This window comes from Antechinus flavipes, chromosome 6 (genome assembly GCF_016432865.1).
Source record: "Antechinus flavipes isolate AdamAnt ecotype Samford, QLD, Australia chromosome 6, AdamAnt_v2, whole genome shotgun sequence".
Classification (NCBI taxonomy): Eukaryota; Metazoa; Chordata; class Mammalia; order Dasyuromorphia; family Dasyuridae; genus Antechinus; species Antechinus flavipes.
Window position 1 is genome coordinate 211818978 of NC_067403.1, and position 23226 is coordinate 211842203.

Consider the following 23226-nt stretch of genomic DNA (forward strand, 5'->3'; position numbering starts at 1 on the left):
GACTTGTGATGGTCTGGGATGCAGCTCTCTAATACACAATGGTCTGGAGAAGAAAATAACAAACCATTCCAGTATCTTCACTAAGAAAACCTCCAATGGGATCAGAAGAATCAGACATAACTGAAATAACTGGACAATAGCAACAACCCACCTCCAGGTAACAGATTTGCTTGGAGAAGAAAATGGGGTAAAAATGGGGATGACCCGGAATGGAGATAATGACTGAGATGGGATTTGCTGAGAAAGAAGAGGGATACAGATAGGAATGGGAATGGGATTTGGATGGGAAAATATCTTTGAAAATGGGGTTGGGAGAGTTCCAGTGATGGGATGGTTAGGATGGAGATGGGGATATAGATGGGGACAGAATAGAATGGAATAAAGATGCTGCTGAGGATAGAAACAGAGACTGCTGCTTAATTTTCGGGTGGATAGCCCATTGTAATGGGCTAGGGTGCACATGGGGTGGAGAGGGTTGATGCTCATGCAGGTGAGAAGAACAGCAGCTAGAAATTGGTCCTAAAGAGAAGGATTTTAAGGACATGTCAGTGTTTGGACTAAGTAATCTCAAACATCCTTTTAGCTTTCTTTTCATCTTTGTAGTTTAAAGAGATTCTTCAAGAGAGGCCATTTTTTTATTTATAGCAGAAATAGAAATGAATTTAGGGCTAGAAAACTTGGATTCATTCCTTCATTTTGTTACTGTCAATGTCCACTCAGTCAAATCTATTCTTTGTGGACTTTCGGTGCTAGAAAATAAAAAGGTTGGTTGATGATCTCAGATGTCCCTTCTATTTCTAAATTTTATGAAATGGAAAGTCCCTTATTCAGCAAAGGGGTAAGGAATAAATAGAAGAAAGAAAAAAATAAATATCCTCTCAACCTGAGAAAATACTCACACATGTAAAGTCATACTTCTGAGGAAGATAGAATAAAAGAAGTTTGCCACCATCTTAAAAGGATGAGAAGAAAGTTTCTTACAAAAACGGAGCCCCCTAGGAGATAGAATTACACAATCATAGGAAATCTGTGAAGTCTTTCTCTCCTGAAAATCCCAGCAGCCCACACCTGAGGAAAAAGAAAGAATCCTTGAGGGAAGACAACTCCCTAAAATCATCAAGCATGTGAAGACTAGATGAAGGTGTCCCAGGAGGACTCGGAGTGGGAGAGGATGAAGGGAAGTGGGGGCTCCCACCTCCGACAGCTTTAATGCTTATCTGCTTCTAACACTCCTTCATGTGTCTATCCCTGGAGAGACAGAGCTGGGAACTGATTCCAGCTCTGTGTGACTCCGAGATTTCCACGGGGCAGTGCTCTTGCTTGGACTTCCCAGGACACCTCGTCTCCCCAGGGCTCCAGACAGTTAACTGATCCAGGATTCAGAGATTAATTACCAAAGCTTTAAAGTTGCTCTGGACAGCCGTGCAAAGGCCTGAGACCGGTATCGAGCACTGAGTATTTGTAGATACTTTGGAAGTATTTTCTGATTGGTGCATTTGGCTCTTTCCCCTGGGGTCCCAGTGATCACATCAGACTGAGTTAGGACTCTCTTTGGGAAAGGTGTCTCAAGGGTCTCTGGATGTTTATGACTTAACTTCAATAGGAACAGGGGCTTTCTCTGCTGTGAAATCAAGTCATAGTCCCCAAGTGTGATGGCTGAAGAAGCCCAAATGAGAGTTCTCACCACCCTCTTCAGGAACTGAACAAACATTTATGGAATGGACACACTCCAACTGGCCAACACTGTGTTAGGCTCTGGAGATTGTGACAGAATGAAAAACACTTAAGTCTCAAGAGGCTTACATTCTACCAGAGGGAAACAGTATGTGCAAAGATAAATAAATACAAAATGTATACATCCAGTCTGGGCTAGAGAGAATAAAATAATTAGAAATAGTGTTTCATAATGGAGAGTTGGCTTTGGAATCAGGAATCAGGGAGAAGTTCTAATAAACTATGTGACCCTGGGCTAGAGAGTCATTTATATCTCCTGACCAGGTAACTCTCTAAGATCATACATGAAGAAAAGGTTCAGCTCTGTCTTTGAAGAGGAAGTCTTTAGAAGTGGAAGATCTTTGTAACAATGGAATCACAAGTCTATAAGCAAAAAATCTTTATAACAATGGAATTCACAGGTCTTTATAAGTAGAAGATCTTTATAAAAATGGAATCACAAGTTTATAAGTGGAAGATCTTTATAACAACAGAGTCACAAGTCTATAAGTAGAAAATCTTTATAACAATGGAATTCACAAAGCTTTATAAGCAGAAGATCTTTATAAAAATAGAACCACAAGTCTACAAATAAAAGATCTATATAACAATGGAATCACAAGTCTTTTTAAGTGGAAGATCTTTATAACAACAGAATCACAAACTTACTTTAAAAAAAAAACAAAGGATAAAAACCACAGGGCAGAACCCCATATAATGCTACTTACCAAATCTCACAGAGGCAGGAAAGAACTTTGGTTCTTCTCAGACATATTCTCTTGCTCTCAGGGACTTCATGACTTTTAGATTTCTTTATCAAAATCCTACTATCTCCTTCCTTCCTGGCCCCCCTGGATGTTTCCTGATTCTCAATGCGCAGCCAAAGAATGGAAGAATGATGCTAGCTGTTTTTGCCCACTGGCAAGCAGGACATCCTAGCCCACTGCCCTTACTTCCCCCATTGGCAACCTCCATTCCTTTCCTGTACCCAGGTTCATATCCTGAGCAGCCACAGCAATGCCCATCCATCTTACCTGTGGAGTCATGCCATGGCACAAGTACATGATGGGGACGTTTTCGGTATCTGGCCCTTGATCGAGACATAAGTCACTCTTCAGGGAATTCTGCAGCTGGGACACAGAGAGAATAAATACATAAGAGGGAGAAGAAAAGGATTAAAAATAATAAGAAGAAGAATATAGTAAAGCAAGAAAAGGTAGCATTCCACGAAAATTACTTTCATTTTCCATAATAAAACCATGAGGTTCCCAAAGGCTAAGGAAATCTGTTGGTCTAAGTCTTGGAGAAACAATTGCTGTTTGAAAGAGAAAGTCAAGATTATAAACTGCAGATTGAAACTTAAGTGGCCAAGGCTGCACTACTCTGAAGAAAAGAAAATAGCCTGATGTATGATTCATAAAATCATAGAATTCAGAACTAGAAATCTCAGTAGATGCAATCTGATCTCATCTCTGCATTTTTACAGGAGAACAAATTGCAGCTCACAGAGGGAGGGGGACTTGCCCACATAATTATATACAGCTAATCAGTAGCATGGATGGGGTTCTGGGTATTCAAACCCAGATTTTCTGACTCCAAATGCAGGATTCTTTCCATTATGACACATTGACTTCCTCTCCAGCTCTATCAAATGTTCTGACATGTCTTACAAAGTGAGCCTGGAAGGGGAAATTCTCCACTGCCTCTGGCTAGGGGAAAAATGAAACCATGGAGCCCGGGAGGAAGGAGAAGCTGCCTGGGGGTCAGAATTGCTTAGGAAAATGCTTCCCAGCTCCACATAAAGGTTTAGAGCTGGAAGGTGATCTTGGAGGCTGTCTGTTCAAGAACACATCTTGTCCAGACTAGGATTAGGGCTAGTTTTTAGAACTAGGTTAGGGTTAGGATGTGCACATTTAGGGTTAGAGTTAGGGTTAGATGAACGGGTGGAAACTGAATGAAGGGAAGTGATTTGTTTAAAGTCTTTGTCTTTTATTCTTGAAGAGGATCATGACATCAGGGAAGTGATACCATGAAGGTCACATAGGTAGTATATGGCAGAACAAATCACAAAATTAATACTCTTTCCATTGCCCTTTCATTATTTCTGTCTGCCTACCTGTTTCTCTCCTTGCTTCCCTTCCTACTTCTCTTTCTCTCTCTCTTTCTCTCTCTCTCTCTCTCTCTCTCTCTCTCTCTCTCTCTCTCTCTCTCTCTTTCTCTCTCTCTCTCTTTCTCTCCCATTCTCTCTCTCTCACTCTCTGTTTCTCTTTCCATTTCTCTCTCTCTCTCTTTCTGTCTCTGTTTCTCTCTCTTTCTTTCTTTCTCTGTGTCTCTCTCTCTTAGTCTTTTTCTCTCAGGCAGTTGGGGTAAAATGACTTTCCTAGGGTTACACAGCTAGTCATTGTCCAAGGCTGCCCTTGAATTCAGGTGCAGTGCTCTATCCACTGTGCTATCTTGCTGTCCCCCATTGCTATTTCTTAAGGACCTCTCAGCCTTGTCCACTACTGTCCCCTTAGTACTTTCAGCCACTGCCACCAGTTGTTTTTCAGTTGTATACAACTCTTCATGACCACATTTGGGGCTTTGGGGGCAAAAATCCTGGAGTGTTTTGTCATTTCCTTCTCTAGCTCATTTATAGATGAAGAAACTGAGGTGAACAAGGTTAAGTGACTTGCCAAGGGTCACACAGCTAGTAGTGTCTAAGACTGGCTTTGAATTCAGGTCCTTCTGATTCTAGGACTGGTGCTCTATCTGCTTTGTTACTCAGCTTCCCCAGAGCTTTTGGGTAATTTTACCAAGTAGATTATATGAGTTCTTTGAGAGCAGAACCTATTTTGCTTTCTCTCTCTCTCTCTCTTTTTTGGCGAGGGGCGGGGGGGTGTTTCTAGTGTCTATCACGTGCTTGGCACATAACAATTGCTCCATAAATGCTTTTTCATTTATTTTCATTCACACATTCTTACATCTCCCCAGAATATACAAATGTTCCTGCCAGAGTCTCCTAAGGTTTAGTTCTCTAGCAAACTGCTTGGCACATAGTAGGTACTTAATAAATTCTCATCATTTGTTTGGCTGACCGATGCCCCTTTCACTTCCTGCAGCCCATTTGCCCTCCCTTCTCCTTCATCTTTTTACTCCCCTTATGAAATTTCACTCTGGGGACACTTGGGTTGATCCATTTTTCATGACTTGTGTAAGAACTGTATCCTGGGGAGTAATGATTCTCCTGTCATCTAATAAACATAGCACTTGCTTGGAGAATGGGATACAAACTACACTGGTCTCTTCCTCAGACCACACATGGGAAGGAAGACGGGGAAAATTCTCCTATCCTGGACTTCTTTTTCTCCATAAGTTTATAGCAGCACCATCTCCAATTTGCAGAGTAAAGAATATGGAGAACTAATAATAGTAACTCCCTTGGGATGGGAGGAGCATAATCATCAAAGAAAAATATCCTCTATCATTAAGCTATTAATTAAGCTCTCCCCTAATCGTCATTGCATTAATGGATATGTGTAATAAACAATTCATAACTATAGAAACATATAATTTGTCATTAGCTGGGATTGCTGTCCACCACCCCCATCACTGTTAGATAATCTTTAATAATCATAATAGCTCACATCGATAGAGTGCTTCATATTCATAATTATGTTTGAAGCAATTTTGGGATGTAGACATTGCATATATTATTCACCCCTTTTAACAGGAGGGAAAGTTAAAGTCAAAAGGGGTACAGTGATTTGTCCACAGTCACACAGCAATAAAATGGAAAAAAAATGGGGCTTGGATGTAGCTAGGCTCTGAGTTTGAAGCTCTACATACTGCTCCACACTGTGATCCCATGAGGTCACTGCTGCTCTTGTGTCTTCCCCACTGCATCAGCCAGGGTCCAGACCTGGGCCCCCATGCTGCAATGAGCACCTTAATGGATAAGCCCAAGTTTGATTACACTATTTTTAAATTTATTTTTATATATGTGTAATATATATATATATATACATATATATATATATATATATTGTGTTACTCAAAATAAACTTTCAGTGAGGGTGATGATACTAAAGTAGGAATTGTAGCTAGTGGAAAAGGACTGTAGCTAATGGCAAGGCTGTCTGTTTAATCCTGTATCCATCTTTTTTTTTTATTATCATTGCCCTCACTTTACCTGGAATGATCAGATTTAAAGGCTGCTTGTTCACAGATTTTGTTTGCTTTCTAACTCATGGCCAGACTGAGAATGTGCCAGCCATGTGTGTTTTTAATTTTTTTTTAATAGAAGGAGGCCTAATGTTTATTTGTAGAAGGGAAATCTGGAGGAAAACAATCTGGGAATGTCAACTGGAGAGATAGGTGACCTTGCCTTGCAACTGTAAACTGAATTGTAAATAATTCCTAGGAAAACCCAGGCCTCCCAGAGAGCACCGATCTGGCAAATGTTAGTCCTCATCTGCCTTTGATCTGTTATATCATTTTGGGTCAATCAATCAGTGCTCATTTATTCATACTAAGTTCCTTGAGAGAAGGGATTATTTCATGCTGTCTTTTTACCCTCAATGACCAACATAGTGCTTGATGCATAGTAGGAGCTTGTCAATTAATTGATCAATGGATCACCATGCACTGACCCAAGTTCTGGAAGGTAGAAATAAAAAAAAAAATCCAGACAGTCCTTGACCCCAAAAAGCATCCATTCTAATAAAGCAGAATCACTTTGTTTCTCAAGTCTTATTTTTCCACAGTAAAAGAATGAAAACATTATCTTCCCTAGCTCATAAGTCTGTTTTCCCAGTTAAATGAGGTGATGTAGACAAAGTAGTTAAGAACTATAAAGGGCCATAGGTGGGTAGGCTGGTCCTTTTGTGTTACCAGAAGGATATGTACATCAACTGGATCGATAATTTACTTTAAAAAATTTGTCATTGTATTATCTCTGTTTTCTTTGACTTATAAATTTTTAAAAATATCACTGTTGGTCAAGACTTTTGAGATATTCTTAAAATCTGGCTCCTCTGGAGTTAATAAAAATGAGAACTGATGTTCACATAAGTCCTTTACCTCATAATTCCCAGGGACCAAATATTGTATCCTTATATTACAGATAAGGAAACTGAGGCTTATGTGACTAAGGTCCCACAGCCTGGAAGTATCAGAGGTGAGATTTGAAACCTTCCCAACTCCATCTCCAAAACTCTTCAATACCCTTAAAATAGGGATTTCTTTGGCACAGAGAACTTCCAGATGAAGATGCTCTTTTCTCATTGTGGATTATCGCCTTCTCAGTAACTTACAGGTTTAAAGAATTGCCCAGCAGACTGAGGGGGGAAATATCTTGACCTGAGCTTCCTAATTTCAAGGCCAGCTCCCATGCTGTCCCTCCATCTTTCTATTACACTACAGTTATTCTTCTAAGTCATATTCCTCTACTCATCCCTTCATCCCTCTCCAAGTGGCTCATCCTCCCAGGAGATTCTCTACAAGCCTTAGAAACCTCTTCATTCTAGAAGAGATTGGTCTGCTCACACTGGAAGTCCCCTTGACCTTCAGCCTTTCCCTCTGCCTGGCTGCTCTACCCAGAATGGCCACTTGGAGGATGAGGTCTGAGCCAACCATGTCTTTATTCCTCTCTCCTCAGCACTTGGCTGAGTCTTTACCATGACACCTCCATAGGGACCTTCACATTTCACTTCACTTTTCCGTTCCATTTTATGTCCCCATTTCCTCAACTGCAGAGACTATCTCTCTTTTTTCTTGCTTTTATATTCTATTCTATTAATTCTATTATATTACATTATTTAAATTATTTTTAAAATAATTAATTAAAATTAATTATTATATAAATAATTATATTTGCTTGCTTTTATGTTACATTACTTCATATTGTATCATATTATAGAATATATATTATATATAATACATGTCATATTGATTATCATTTAATTATATAAATAATTATATTTGCTTGCTTTTATATTATAGCATATCATATATAACACTAAACTTAAGTTTATTGCTTGGCACATTGTAAGCACTTCTTAAAAGTCCAAATAACAACTGAGGACATGATAGGAGGCTTCAAGCTTTTGAAGGATTACTATATGAAAAATGGATTATGTATTTTTTTCTGTCTGACCCTAGAAGGAAGAGCCAGTAGCAAAGGAGAAGAGGTTGGAAAAGCACACATTTAGTTTGTGAGAAAATCAACTAGAGACTGTCAAAAAGGGATTGGTATGGTTCAGGAAATGGTGGTTCCCCTCACTGGACAACCTACAAGTAAAAACTGGGTGGCTACTGATTGGCTATACAATAATGGGATGAGTTATGGGCTATTTCCAGCTAGGGCTCAGGTTCTCCCAAATGGAGACCTGCCCTTTAATACTCCAGTAAAGTTAGAATTGTGACTCTAGTATTGTAGGTATAAAAACATAGTGTATGTATATATATATATATAGTACATATACATATGTACATGCATTATACATGTGTATGTGTGTGTAAAACTGTTTTGAGAAGCAGAAAGTAAATTATTAGAAATCAGAGGAATCAACAATTATTTATTAGGTATCTATTGTGTGCTAGGCAGGGTGCAAAGCATGAGAGAGACAAAGCTGAAAAGGAGTTCCGAATCTTCCTATCTCCTCTATGGCTTTAGTTGGGCCTCAGTTTCCCCATTTGTAAAATAAGGAAAGGTTCCAAAATCTTGTCCAAATTTGCATCCACAATCTCATGAACCTTCCCTTTCTTTTGGAATAGCCAAATGTCTTGACCACTTTATAAAATTCTGAAGTTCTTGCTTTTAAGGAGAGGATTCTTTATAAAACACAAAAATAATATGGTACAATTCTATTGTAGCCATCTGAGAAAGGAGTGGGATAGAAAAAAAGGCCTCCCTCTTCTTCATTTATCAGGGCTTAGAGAACAGGCAAAGGAAGTGGATATATGGGAAAAACAGAGATAGTGAGATATACTCTGAGAACAAAATATCTCTGGAGTGGGTATGTCAGAGGAGCTTATTTTAAGTCCTAACTTTGCTATTTATGATCAATATGATTTTGGACAAGTCAATAAACTTCTTGAAATTCATCCATAAAATAAAGGAGTTGGATTTAGATGGTCTCTGATCAGAAAGATAGTATCCAGTCCTGTAATCAGACTAGGAGAGTGGGGTTGGGACACTACATGAACCATTATCTCCATCTATCTGGGCCTTGAAGGCCTTTGAAAGCTCCAGCTCATCAGGGTTCTCAAGTTGTCCTTCTGGCTGAAATCCCACTTTCTAGGGGGTCCAGTGAGGGACGATACTAAACACTTCACTTAGGACTCCAGGGGAGAATGATCTAAAGGCCAGCCTAGCTTCTTAAAATCTCAAATATATGTTAAGAATTGCAGTTTTGTAAGCAGAACAAAGAGAAACTAGAGGAAGAATCTACAGCTTTGAGGCTTGAAAGCCAAACTGGGCTTTCTGGGTTCCAACCCTGCCTCTGGAAAGAATAATTTGAAAAGTAGGAGCTGAGACGTTCTTTTCCAAGGAGCACCTGCCCTTCCTTTCTGTACATGGAAAGTCCTCATTAAGAGTAAAATTTATTTCTACAGCATTTTGTTAACTTTAAAATACTTTCCCTCCACCAGCTGATCTGATCCTAGCAACAATGATACTTGGTATGTTGCACAGGCTATTATTACAATGTATTCCAGTCAAGAGACATTTGTTAAATGTTCACTATGTGTAGAGACCTGTGTCAAGCACTGAAGGAAATACACATTTGTCAGATGTACTAAAAATTATGTCATTATATCCATAAGATATAATATAATATAATAATATATAATCTATTATGGTGTTATATATTATAATATATATTATTTTGTATCATATAATAATATATCATTATATGTTGTTATATATAACATTATATTATGTATTATAGTGATGTCATATATTATTATAATTAACATATATTATATTATATATATAACATCATCATGATATCATATTATAACAACAACAACATAGATTATATATTATATTTCTTATATGGGTTTATGATGCAAACATAGATATCAGATTACTATATCATATATCTTTGAGAATATCTCGTTTCCATCAACCTCAGTTTAGGGCCGCCTACTACCTGAAACACTTCTTCTTGAAATTATCTTATTTAAATTTGAATATATTATTTATTTATTTACCTGGCTACATTTTTATTCATCCCCTATCCTCACTAGAGTATAAGTTTCCAGAGGATGGGATCAGCTCCAGTTTTGTCTTTGAATTCCTGTTAATTTGTTAATTAAGCAAAGTATGGGATTGGAATCAGGAAAATCTGGGTTTCAATTCCTCAGCTCTATTAGATAATTATTAGATATGCTCTTGGGTGCATTACTCAATCTCTTTTGGTATCATGTCTGTCATCTGTGAAATGAGGGGTTTGATACCTGCCATCTAGGGAAAGGGGTGGGGGGAAGGAGGGGAAAAACTGGAACAGAAGGTTTTTACAAGGGTCAGTGTTGAAAAATTATCCATGCATATGTTTTGTAAATAAAAAGCTATAATAAAAAAAGAAATGAGGGATTTGGATATGGTGATTTAAAAAATCCTTTCCAGCTCTAAAGCTAAGATTCTATGTTCCTATAATTTTAATAGAATTAGAGCTTTTTGACCTCATTTCACAGATGAGGAAACCGAGGATCCAAAGAGTAAATAGAGTCACACAGATTGAACAGTCACAAAGGTTAGCCTAAAGTAATATAAAAGATAAGGGTTTGAGCTGCAATTTCAATTCAATGTTTTCTGACTCTAGTATTTTCCATTCTTTCTACCACCCTCATTGCCTCTGTCCTTAAACAGACAACCAATTTTTTAAAATAAAAAAAATCACATCCAATTATTTCTTAAAGACTTTTGAAAAGAAATAGAGTGCTTACCACTCCATATGCGATGATATCTGAGTACATCCTCATTTCTGGGTATACACTGACAAGGTACCATCGGAATGTCTTACATTGAAGTTTTTTCCTCAGGGCTTTCCTTGTAGAAATGTCACCAATATCAATTCCAGGATCCTGTACATGTAGATAGGCAGTCATTATTGAAGAGCAGCTTCTCCCATTCACACATGAGATGTAAGCCCCTATCAGGGGTCTCCTGAGAAATAGTTGTGTTGGTCTGAGCTCTTGGCTGCCAAAGAAAGGCTTCAGACAATATTACTCAGCCTTAGTAATTGTCATTTAAAGCCATTGACATTCTTTGGGGTCCCCGTCCTGCAGTAATTACCTATATGGTAGCTGAAATTGAAACCTCCTTGTAATTAGATAAGTAACAAACTAAATGTCATCATTTAAACCCCGAGATGTAGAAATTCCTAAGGCTTATTAGAAAAGAAGAGACATGGAAGGGGGTCAACATGAGTGTATGGGGGAGAGTATTGTAAACACGAATGTATGGGGGGAGAGTATTGTAAACATGAGTGGATGGGGGGAGAGTATTGTAAACACGAGTGGATGGGGGGAGAGTATTGTAAACACGAATGTATGGGGGGAGAGTATTGTAAACACAAGTATATGGGGGGAGAGTATTGTAAACATGAGTGTATGGGGGGAGAGTATTGTAAACACGAGTATATGGGGGGAGAGTATTGTAAACATGAGTGTATAGGGGGAGAGTATTGTAAACAATAGTGTATGGGGGGAGAGTATTGTAAACACGAGTGGATGGGGGGAGAGTATTGTAAACACGAGTGGATGGGGGGAGAGTATTGTAAACACGAGTGTAGGGGGGAGAATATTGTAAACAATAGTGTATGGAATGAGAGTATTGTACTCCTTGTGTTTCTTGGTATGTCCTAATGTTGTTGAGGAGTGTAATAAGTTATTTTTTGTGACCTTCAATTACCTATAGAGTTATCATAAAATAAGCATTACATACACACACACACACACACACACAATCTCTCTGTGTGTGTATGTGTGTATACATGGTAATCCTGGGTGAGGAAACCAACCTTTTTCTTTTTTTTTTTTAATGTAATTAATGTACAGTTGACACTTTCTCTGAAATTTATAATCTTTGGGAGTAGCCAGGAGAGCATGAAAAAGTTAAACTTATCTAAGGTCACTCAGCCAGTATGTGTGATAGGAAGAACTTAAATCATGTGTCTGGTTTGGAAGCCAACTTTTTAATCCACAATGTAACTGTTAAACAAACACATCCATGTGTATACATATGCATATAAATATATGCACATTTGTATATTATACACACGTACATGTATATATACACAAAGACAATATATGTATATACAAATGTATGTAATATATATCCGTGGTACCGTTTTATTATATCATATAAGTGTTTGTATGTATATGCATATAAATTTATATAAAATTTTAGTTCAGTTTTAAGCATTCATAATTTAAACCTACCCTAAGATTTTGGGGTCATGTGTATAAATAATGCTATTATTATTATTATGAGACAATAGGGCTAAAATGACAGATTGAGTAAAGACTTCTTTAGAAATCTATCAGTTCCAGTGCATAGACTTGATGGAATATAGCTACCACTAAAGACAACTGGGCTTCAGCCTCGCTTTCCATATTTACTGTATATTTATCATTTTTATGCACTTTACATTCCAGACAAATGGACCTGCTTGCTGCTTCCTGTATGTAGCATTCTACCTCCCTCTACTTCCCTCCATCCATGAAATAAAGTCCTTCATCACCTCTACTCACTGGAATCTCTAACTTCCTTGTAGCTCAAGTGATACCATTGAAGTAAAATCTGTTCTGATCTTACCAGCACCACCACCACCAGTCTCTCTTTAAATACTCCCCCATTAGGACATTAGTTTGCATTTATTTGTATTTTGTATTCTTCCTTTCAAGTCAAGTGTAAGCACCTTGAGGAGAGGAACAGTTTCATTTTTGGTTCTACAATTTGCTTTTTTTTTTCTCCCCTCTGTACATCAGATTTCAGTGTTAGAGAGAACTCCTTGTACCCATGAAAATTAGCCACTGTTCTGCTTCTCATTTTTATAGAAATGCAGTACTACTTTGTTTTGCAGCTTTCTTATGGATCTATAAAATCACAGCTCTCTTTGCCTTATCAATTTAATAGTCTGGAAGTTCCAAGAAGACATGAACCATACCTTATCTAAATGTGCTCTTCACATAACACTTCCTTATTAAATTTTTTTTGAGTGAATAACAATGAATGAAGGGAAAGTGAGAGCTTGACTTGAAGTTAAGAAGTTGTTGTTTAATCATTTAAGTTGTATTAGATTCTTCATAACCTCTTTTGGCATTTTCTTGGCAAAGTACTGAACTGGTTTGCCTTTTCCTTCTCCAGTTCATTTTACAGATGAGGAAATTGGGGCAAATAGGATTAAGTGACTTGCCTAAGATTTTGAAATTAGCACTCTATCTATGGTATCACTTAGCTGTCTGAAGTTAGAACTGAATTCAAATCCAACCTGTAATATTGTGTAACACTGGGCAAGTCAGTTAATCTTTTGGAGAATCACTTTCCTCATTCATAAAATGACAAGGCTGGATTATGGGGCCCTTTAGGTCCTTTTCAACTGTAAATCAATGAATATAAGAATGAATGAATCCTAAAAGGAGAGGCATTGGGTTTGGCAAAAAGGGGACTAAAGAAAGAATATGAAAAGTTTGGTCCTAGTCTCCATTTGTTATCAACTAGTTTTATGAACTAGAGAAAGCTTTTCACAGGAGCCTGGATTTGGTACTGGTTGGGTTTTTAGAGGTCATCCCACACTCCTTCCATTTTTTCAAATAAGGCCCAGAAAACTTAAGTGATTTGCCAAAAGTACTAAAGCATATCTAGTATTTGAACCAAAGCCCAGGATTCCAAATCCAGAACTTACTGGCTTCCACTCCTTAGATCTCACTCTGTCTTTTGTAGAAAGAAGGGATTGGTCTCTATTGGTCTTTTGAGCTCTGATATTCTCTAAATTGTATGACTCAATCCTTTTCAGTGGACCTGGGGAGCTAGGTCACTCTCCTAACAGATCTCAATGGTTTTCCAAATTCTTTATTAATGATGCTTTTGTTATCATTAGATTGACTTTGTTAAAGTCATTAGGCTGGGACAAAAGTTTTCTTTTGCAGGCTGAAGAAATATCCAAGAGAATGGATTCTGAACTAAAGCCCTATGAATGGACAGCCATCACTAATTTTAAGCCTAGAGTATGATACTGTTTTCTTGAAAAGATTCCATTTGTCAAGGTTTCACTCTGGCAGCTGATTCATCAATATGTTTTGTCCAGAGTCCTGAGCAGGATTTACCTCATTTTCTCTGGGTAGAGGATGAATCTCTTCTCCTAACTGATGAAGTCTCACACGATTGGTTAGCACAAAGCTCAAGGATTGTTTCTGGTTAAAACACTGTTACCTGTCCTGTCATCTTCATCTATATCTTGATTCATGAGATGTAAGTTTGGTGGAGTTTATAAACCGAGCATTTTCTATGGAAATTAAAGATGTATAGTTCTCCCAACAGCCTGTTCCAGTCAAACTGCAGGCCTCTCAAGGAAAGCCATGGCTCAATGGAGGAAGAATAGGGGTTAGATTTGAAATCACATATATAGTGTATGTGGAATAATGGAATAGTGGGCAAGCTCTGAAAATGGGCCTGGAAACTGCTGTCAAATCTAAAGAGTCTTCCCATTTCCAAACCAGTAATTCTTATACTAGGCACCCCCCAAGGATATAAGGACACACACAAATAATGCATTAACAGCATTATTCTTTCCCTAGTTTTTTTCTAGAATCTAGTGTATTGAAGCTACATGACAGAGTATACAATGTAGGGCTTGCAGTATAGACCTGCATTAAAATCCTGCCTCTGAGACTTTTTTATAGATCTCGCCTCACAGGTTTTTAATTTTTCTTTAATCAATTAACAAGTTTATGTTTCCCCTATCTTTCTTCTGGAACTTATTGGCTAAATCACATAGCTTTTCTGAGCCACAAACCTTAGGGGATTTATCTCCTAAGTCATGGATGGAGAGTGTTCTGTGCTGGTGGACAAAATTCCCACATGTGGATTTTCCTACCTGGAGAAGATCAGAGATCATTTGTATTGGTGGAGAAAAGAATAGAGGGTAGTGAATGAGTTGATGAGTGAATGCCAGCAGGGAAGATATTGTGATGAGGTAGATAAGATCAGCTTTTATAAGATTCAGCACCTGCTAGGAAAATGGCTGAATTTATCCACAACTCTGCATGATGGGTCCCAATGGAAGAATTTCTCACCCAGCCAAAGAAACATATAGTTTACACCCTAATGGGATTTGTTGTAAACACTACAGTGCCAGTCTCTGGAAGTGGTGAGTTTTGGAGAACGAGCCTTGAACCCAGGTTGTAAGTCTATATCCAAATTAGTGAGCAAAGATGTGTGAATTTACTGGCAACTGGGAAATTTAGAACTGTTTGAATTTTGATAATTCCTCTTTTCTTATAGATCACAGAACTCTTTAAATTTAGTGTTTTTTAATTTTTAGTCATAAAATATCATACCTGGGAAGGACCTTCCACATTTAATACATTCCCCTTAATTCTCAAACAAGGACACTGAAATCAAGAGAGAAAACTACCAGCCCTCGTTAAACAGGATATCCTGGGCCTCCTGCTCCTTCCTTTAAATTTTCAAGATTTTTTCTGGTTGGCTGCCATGGCTGCTAGATAAGCTGTATAAACCACCATATTTGTCTCTACCAGAACCTTGAGCATCTTAGAATCCACGGGGAATGACCTACCTCTAAGGGTATATTCCACGCCATATAAACATGGCTCTTAAATTCATCCATCCAGACTTCCGCCACCCTCAGAGCATTTCTGCGGACGTGGGCCGTGAGGTCCTCAGTGTAGGGCTTGTGAGCTCGTTCAATGTGGGCTATTCTGGAGCAGGGCAGGACCTCCACACTCCCACCACACTGCCACACCTGCAGGGAGAGGACCAATGCAACTCAGTTGAATCCAGCAGACATTAATGGAGAGCATCTTGTGCCCAGATCTCTGGGAGAGACACAAAGTTCACACCTGGTCCTTACGCTCATGGAACTTATAATCCCATAGGAGGGGATGAAAGAAGTCCAGACAAGGGTCATGAAAGGGACTTCTAACAAGGGAGAGAAAACACCCAACTGGAGAGATTAGAATGGGGAGAGGAGCTGGCTAGGACCATGGAGAGAGGCTCAAACCTACTGATAGGGAGAGAAAGGCTCAGAGAGGGACTTGCCGTATATCACACAGTAAAATGATGACAGAGTCTGAACATGAAGGAAGCTCTCTTGATTCCAAAGCCAGGACTCCTCCTTCCCACTGTATAATATCACCTTGTACCAACAAATAAATTATAGAAACCATAGGGTCCTGGACTTCTGGATTCATAGAGAAAAGAAAATTTTTCAGGCCCTCTATTTCAATCTCCTTATTTTACAGTTAAGGAAACTGAGGACCAGAGATGCTAACTGACTTGTCAAATGTCATAGAGTCACATATGGAGATTGAAAAGGGACCTGAAAGGTCACCACGTCCAACCCATTCATGCTATAGATAAGGCTAAGAAAGTTCACACAGATAATTCAAATCCCCAAACTCTGTATGAACCTATTGGATTTTCCACTGGAGCCTGTCAGTTAGATTTCTTCTTCTTCCTTCTGAGTTTCCCAGGCCAGAATCATGAAGATAGGGATGTCTCACAAGATGTGCAAAATATTTTGCATGTTAGCACTTTCTGTTTTACAATTAGTCACTTTCCCAGCCCCCTAGGAAGCCAGGTCACTTCATCTCTTGAGCTCATTATCCCCATAACCAACTGAGAAATGCTTCATTTCCATTTCCACTGATCTCAAGCAGGAAATATCCTGGTGAGAGCTAGCAAGGTTCCTGATACTAGAGACAGAAACCATAGTTCCCTAATGCTCTGCATGCTTAGTAGTTCATGGTACAACCAGAACTACTTGTCAGAGATGCTGGGGTGATGCTGGAGGTGCCTCTGCCATACTCCTGCAAGGACCTTAGATGTCATCTTGTCCAATCTGTCATCTCACTGAAAAGAAATTAGAAGCCTCGAAAGAGGGAGGAACTCCCTAAGTTCCCTTAGTAAGTCTCAGGAACAGAACTAGACCCTCATTCTGTCAACATCCTCTCGCGTGCCTTCAATTACTCAGATATCCTGAAAGTAGGGCAAGCCATTCCTTTTTTTCTGAGTCTTAGTTTCCCCATATATAAAATGAGAACACATATATTTGAATTACTTTCCTTTTGAAATTGTGAGATAAGGTCCTTGCAGATCTCAGAGCTCTGAGAAATGTGAACAGTTATTAGCACTCTCATTTTGTAGATTTGAGGCCCACAGAAATTGGCTGACTTGTCCAAGATTAATGGATCAGTGAGTGATCAGCAGTCACTTAATGAGGCAAGTACTGTCTTTCATTTCATTTTTAGCATAGCATTTGGCACATAGTAGGCTCTTCATAAATGCTTATTGATTAAAATTGCCTACTGTGTATTAGACACTATGAAGATATGAAGAAAGGCAGAGATAGCCCCTGCCCTCAAGGAATTTGCAGTCTGAAAGGGGAGACAAAACACAAATCAAGCAAATAAATACTTATCTCCATCTACTGTATTCCAGCTCCTAGGCTAGGCAAGGAGAATACAAATACAGCAGAAAAAAAGAAACCAAAGGAAGTAAAGATGCCTTCCATTAGATTATAAGTTCCTTGAGAGCAGGGATTTTATTATTCCTTTTTAATATCCCTAAAGCCTGGAACATAGTAGGTGCTTAATAAATGCTTGTTAATTTTACTGAACTTGCCCCAAGCTAATAAAAGACCTGGGACTTTAAAGATATTCTCTGAAGCCAAATATCTTTCTGTCACTCCACACTGGTTCTTTTTGTTGTGCTGGGAGCCTTGCCACTTACTCATTCATTGATGAATAGTAGAGGGGATGACAATGATTTTGGAGTTAGGTAGAGTTGGATTCAACAAACACCCATAGAAGCATATAGCTAATAAATGTGAAGTGGTGGTAAGGACTGCTCCTGTGATTTCACTGCAATTCCCAGAGTAGGAAACTCCCTTTACCAACACAGGCTGGCACCTTCTTTCCAAGTTTGAATCTTTGAGCACTGTCCACATCACTTAGAGATGATAATTGGCTGGTCCCAATAGTGATTTCAAGTAGTAATCATTGGCTGTGAGGGAATGGCGCTTAAACCCAGCCAGGAAGGCTTTCAGGATAGCTACACTTGAAATTTGTAATATTATAGATAATTTAATTACTAGGTCATGATAGTAATGAGGTAGCTAAGTATACAGTGGTTAGGGGCTACATCTGGAGGGATAAAGATCTGTGTTCAATTCTGGTTTCGGACACTTACTAGCTGTGATCTGGTTCTGTCATTCTGGGCAAGTTACTTGACCCCTGTTAGCTTCAATTTTCTCATGTGTAAAATGGGGATAATAATAACACCACCTACCTTCTAGGATTGTTATGAGGATTTAGTGAAATAATCATAAAGCACTTAGCATAGTGCCTAGCGCATAATAAATAATATATGAATATTAGTTATTATCATCATCATCAATATTATTATTAGTAGTAATAGTAGCAGCAGTAGTAGTAGTGGTAGTAGTAATAGTAATAGTAGTAGTAGTAATAGTAGTAGTGGTAGTAATAGTAGTAGTGGTAGTAATAGTAATAGTAGTAGTAGTAGTAATAATAGTAATAGTAGTAGTGGTAATAGTAATAGTAATAGTAGTAGTAGTAGTAGTAATAGTAGTAGCGATAATAGTAGTAGTAATAGTAATAGTAGTAGTAGTAGTAGTAGTAGTACTAAGTAATAGCAGTAGTAGGAGGAGAAGGAGTGGTGGTGGTAGTGGTGGTAGTAGTAGTAGTAGTAGTAATAGTATTAGTGGTAGTAGTAGTAGTAATAGTAGTAGTGGTAGTAGTAGTAGTAATAGTAGTAGTGGTAGTAGTAATAGTAATAATAGTAGTAGTAGTAGTAGTAGTAGTAGTAGTAGTAATGACTAAGTTAGGAGTTCAACCCCAAATCTTATGTTTGCAAAGTTAGTCATTTTCTACAAGGGAAGGGAATCAATTTCTATTATAAGTTCTTTCAAGTGAACTCTTTGGCACTTCATTTTAACTCAATGGACTGTTACAGTAAAACATAAAATCTTTAAGGACTGAGACAGTTACAATTTTGGAACTGTTTGGAACTGTTTGGAACAAACCTTGCCTTATACATATTTTGGATTGTGACTTAAGTCAAGCTGCTTAATCTCTCAGTGCTCTTGCTAACTCTCTAAGCCAGGAAGTTGCAGAAAAGTTGCTAATCTGCATAGGCAGAAGGAGTTTCCTCGCCAGGAGCACTCATGAAATCCCAGGTCCACTTTATTCTTATCCTCTATTCCCAGCATCATAGACAATGCCTGGGATACAGCATGAACTTAGTGCTTGCTCATGGATTAGTTTACTTGAATCTTTTTTTTAAGGCAGAGTTAAAAGATCTCCAATAATATCAATGCTTAGTAAGCACTACCATGTCCAGGAGTGGCCTTAGGGACTAATTTCTATTACCTATGAAGGAACTTGGACAGTTTTTTTTTCCCTCTTACTTTGTCCCACTAACGAAACAGCACCTGCAGTCTCTTAAGGCAATATTGTTAATACTAAAATATTCTAGGGAATTATTTTTATTGCAGTGGGAACAGAGAATATTATTTAAGACATTTCAACACTGCAAAATTGAACATAAGGCATAACAGTTATTTATCTAAAAAGACATACTCTAAAATATCCATATTTAGATTCAATTAAATTTGAGAAAGACTTATCGAACTTTGTGTAAGACACTATGCTAATTCACTAGGGAAAAGTGAATTAATTTCTTTTTTTATTTCTTTTTTTTTATTTTTATTTTTTTTTTATTTTAATATCTTTTTATTGATAGAATGCATGCCAGGGTAATTTTTTACAGCATTATCCCTTGCATTCATTTCTGTTCCGATTTTTCCCCTTCCTCCCTCCACCCCTTCCCCCAGATGGCAAGCAGTCCTTTACATGTTGAATAGGTTACAGTATATCCTGGATACAATATATGTGTGCAGAACCGAACAGTTTTCTTGTTGCACAGGGAGAATTGAATTCAGAAGGTAGAAATAACCCGGGAAGAAAAACAAAAATGCAAGCAGTTTATATTCATTTCCCAGTGTTCTTTCTCTGGGTGTAGCTACTTCTGTCCATCTTTGATCAATTAAGGCTCTCTTTATCGAAGAGATCCACTTCCATCAGAATACATCCTCAAACAGTATCGTTGTTGAGGTATATAATGATCTCCTGGTCCTGCTCATTTCACTCAGCATCAGTTCATGTAAGTCTCCCCAGTCCTCTCTGTATTCATCCTGCTGGTCATTCCTTACAGAACAATAATATTCCATAACATTCATATACCACAATTTACTCAACCATTCTCCAATTGATGGACATCTTTTCATTTTCCAGCTTCTAGCCACTACAAGCAGGGCTGCCACAGACATTTTGGCACATACAGGTCCCTTTCCTTTCTTTAGTATCTCTTTGGGGTATAAGCCCAGTAGAAACACTGCTGGATCAAAGGGTATGCACAGTTTGATAACTTTTTGAGCATAGTTCCAAATTGCTCTCTAGAATGGCTGGATGTGTTCACAATTCCACCAACAATGTATCAGTGTCCCTGTTTTTCCACATCCCCTCCAACATTCAGCATTATCTTTCCCTGTCATTCTAGCCAATCTGACAGGTGTGTAGTGGTATCTCAGAGTTGTCTTAATTTGCAAAGTGAATTAATTTCACCCTCAAGGAGCTTACATTCAACTGAGGGGTAGCTGGAAAATAGAATATATAGATAGAGGGGAATTAAGGCAACTCATACTAACCATGGAATCCTTAGAGTTACAATGGAAACAGAGTTACTTTCTCACAAAATTTCACCTCCAATATCATCAATTTAAAATAAAAAGTGATATTAGAGGCTATCCATTCCATTTTCTTGAGGAAACTGAGATCCAGGCAGGTGAATTGATTCACCCAAGGAGCACAAGTAGTAATCAACAATTAGTCAACAAGTGCTCGCAATGGCAAGGACCATGCTAGGGACATACAATCTGGTCAGGCAAAAAGATAGACATTCTCCTCAAGGATGGACAGGTAAGGTATTGAGAAGCTAGAGGTAAATAATAATGGAACTCAATGGCAAATCTTGGGTGCAATCTAGTCTAAAGAAGTATATAATCTGAATCTGATTTTAAAAATCACCAGTGAAATATTTAGATCCTTCTCTGTGAAGGATTACATATATAAAAGTACTGTCTCTTCAGAGTCTTGAGATTAAGAGGGTCTTAGAACCCAACTTCCCAATTACCCAATGAAAAGCCCTTTTTCCAGGACCTCTGAAAGACACTCATTCAGTCTTTGCTTGGCTATTTCTAATAAGGGGAGATTCAGTACCTCCCGAGGCAGCCAGCTCCATATTTGTGCAGTTCTAATTGTTAGGAAGCCCTCCCTTCTATGAATCTGACATCTCCCTCCTTGCAGCTTCCACCCATTGATCCTAATTCTGCTCTCCAGGGACAAGCAGAAAAAGTTTAATCCTTCTCCTCCTTGCTTGACAACTCTTCAGATACTTAAAGACAGTGATCATGATTATCCAAGACTTCTTTCCTCCGGGCTAAACATCTCTAGCTCCTTTAACTGTTCCTTGCATGACACAGTTGTCAGATTCCTTCCCTGATATACGTAGCCTCTCTTGGACACAGAACTGAAATCAGTGCTACAGATCAAAGCTTCTCAAATTGTGGGCTGTGACTCTATATGGAGGTCATGTAACTGAACTGGGAGTCATGAAATTATGATTTATTATCAATAAAGGTTTGATTTGTATACTTATTTTACATACCTATACATCCAGAGTCAAGTAAAAATTTCTTGGCTGAAGGCAGCTAGGTGGTGCAGTGGACAGAGCACCAGCCCTCAAGTCAGGAGGACCTGAGTTCAAATCTGGCCTCAGACACTTAATGCTTCCTGGCTGTGTGATCCTGGGCAAGTCACTTAATCCCAATTGCCTCAGAAAAAAAAATTATTGGATGAAAAGAGGTTATAAGGGGTAAAAGTTTAAGAAGTCCTGCTCTAGATGAGGTCTGCCCAAGGCAGAGCCAAATGGGACTGGGACTTTCCTGGATCTGGACACCAAAGCAGATAAACAATCCTAGGATATGGAAAGAAGTGATTTTTGGCAAATTTTATGAGAGAGAGAGAGAGAGAGAGAGAGAGAGAGAGAGAGAGAGAGAGAGAGAGACTGTGTAGAGGGGCAATTAGAAGAATTCTTCAATTAAGGTGAGGAGTTTACAAGTCAATGAATCATTGTCGGGACTTGATTCTCCATACATATTTCTGCATTGAGTATAGGCACTTTATTAAAAGACAGCACCCAAACAGGTCCCAGTGCCTATTCTGAGAGGAATTATTTTGTGTCACCCTTTGGCTCCTCTTAAGGCAGCGGTACCCATTTAGTGTTTTAAGAATCCTCAAGATTCTCAACAATGGTCCAAAAGGTTCACGATAAACATTCTCTAATAGTACTTAAACTGTAAAAATTGTAATAATATTATGAAAAATGCAAATTGCCTCTTGGGAATTCACTATATATATATATATATATTGTTATTGAAAGGGGTAATGGAACAAAATTCATTGGGAACTACTGCTATATGCCATAGGTTTCAGCAACTGGACCTGCTTTCAGGTTGCCTAGAAATTATGGGAGGAATGAATCTTATCTGAGGATTCATAGCCTGTCCTGGCCTATAAAGAAGGAAGGAAACAAGTGTTTATTAAGTGACATATATATATGTGTAGATATATATGTATGTGTATATAAATATAAATATTTATATACATTATATATACATTTATTTATTTATATATAATATAAATATATTTATATATAAAAACAATCCTGGGAGGTAGGTAAAATTATTATCTGCATTTTATACTGAAAAAACTGAGGCAAACAGAGTTCAAATGCCTTGCCCAGGGTCACAATTCAGATATTCTCGACTCCAGATGTATTATTCTAACTGCTGCACTACCAGTTGCTTCTATTAAAGAGAATGAATAGACCAACTTCTCTCTTATTTAAACTTTTCCCATTACATCTTTCATCTTGCACATAGAAATTTAGGAGAATGGGGAGAGAATTTCTTTATGTTCAGCAATACCAAAGTTCAAATCACTGGGTGGCATTAGAAGTCTGGGAAGAACTGTGTGGAATTCTATGAGATAAAAGGATTTCAGGAGAATGTTAAGAATATTATCCTTTTGGCAATCCCCAGTTCATTTCCTTCCTGATAGGAAGTACTCTGAGTATTTTATATGTTTTCTATACCTGTTTCTAGGCCCCAGGGAAGTCTTTGTATCTTTACTATCAACCCT

The 23226-nt window shown here is 38.2% G+C and overlaps 1 protein-coding gene across 1 annotated transcript in view; it reads right to left on the reverse strand.

The window, feature by feature from the left end:
• Positions 1 to 23226, reverse strand: part of GALNT18 (polypeptide N-acetylgalactosaminyltransferase 18) — a 449516-nt gene that overhangs the window by 69566 nt on the left and 356724 nt on the right. Inside the window, exons 7-9 of the mRNA XM_051966111.1 lie at positions 15501 to 15686; positions 10645 to 10782; positions 2748 to 2843 (exon numbers count right to left, since the gene is read on the reverse strand). Coding sequence (XP_051822071.1) covers positions 2748 to 2843; positions 10645 to 10782; positions 15501 to 15686 — 420 coding nt within the window. The remainder of the gene's footprint in view (positions 1 to 2747; positions 2844 to 10644; positions 10783 to 15500; positions 15687 to 23226) is intronic.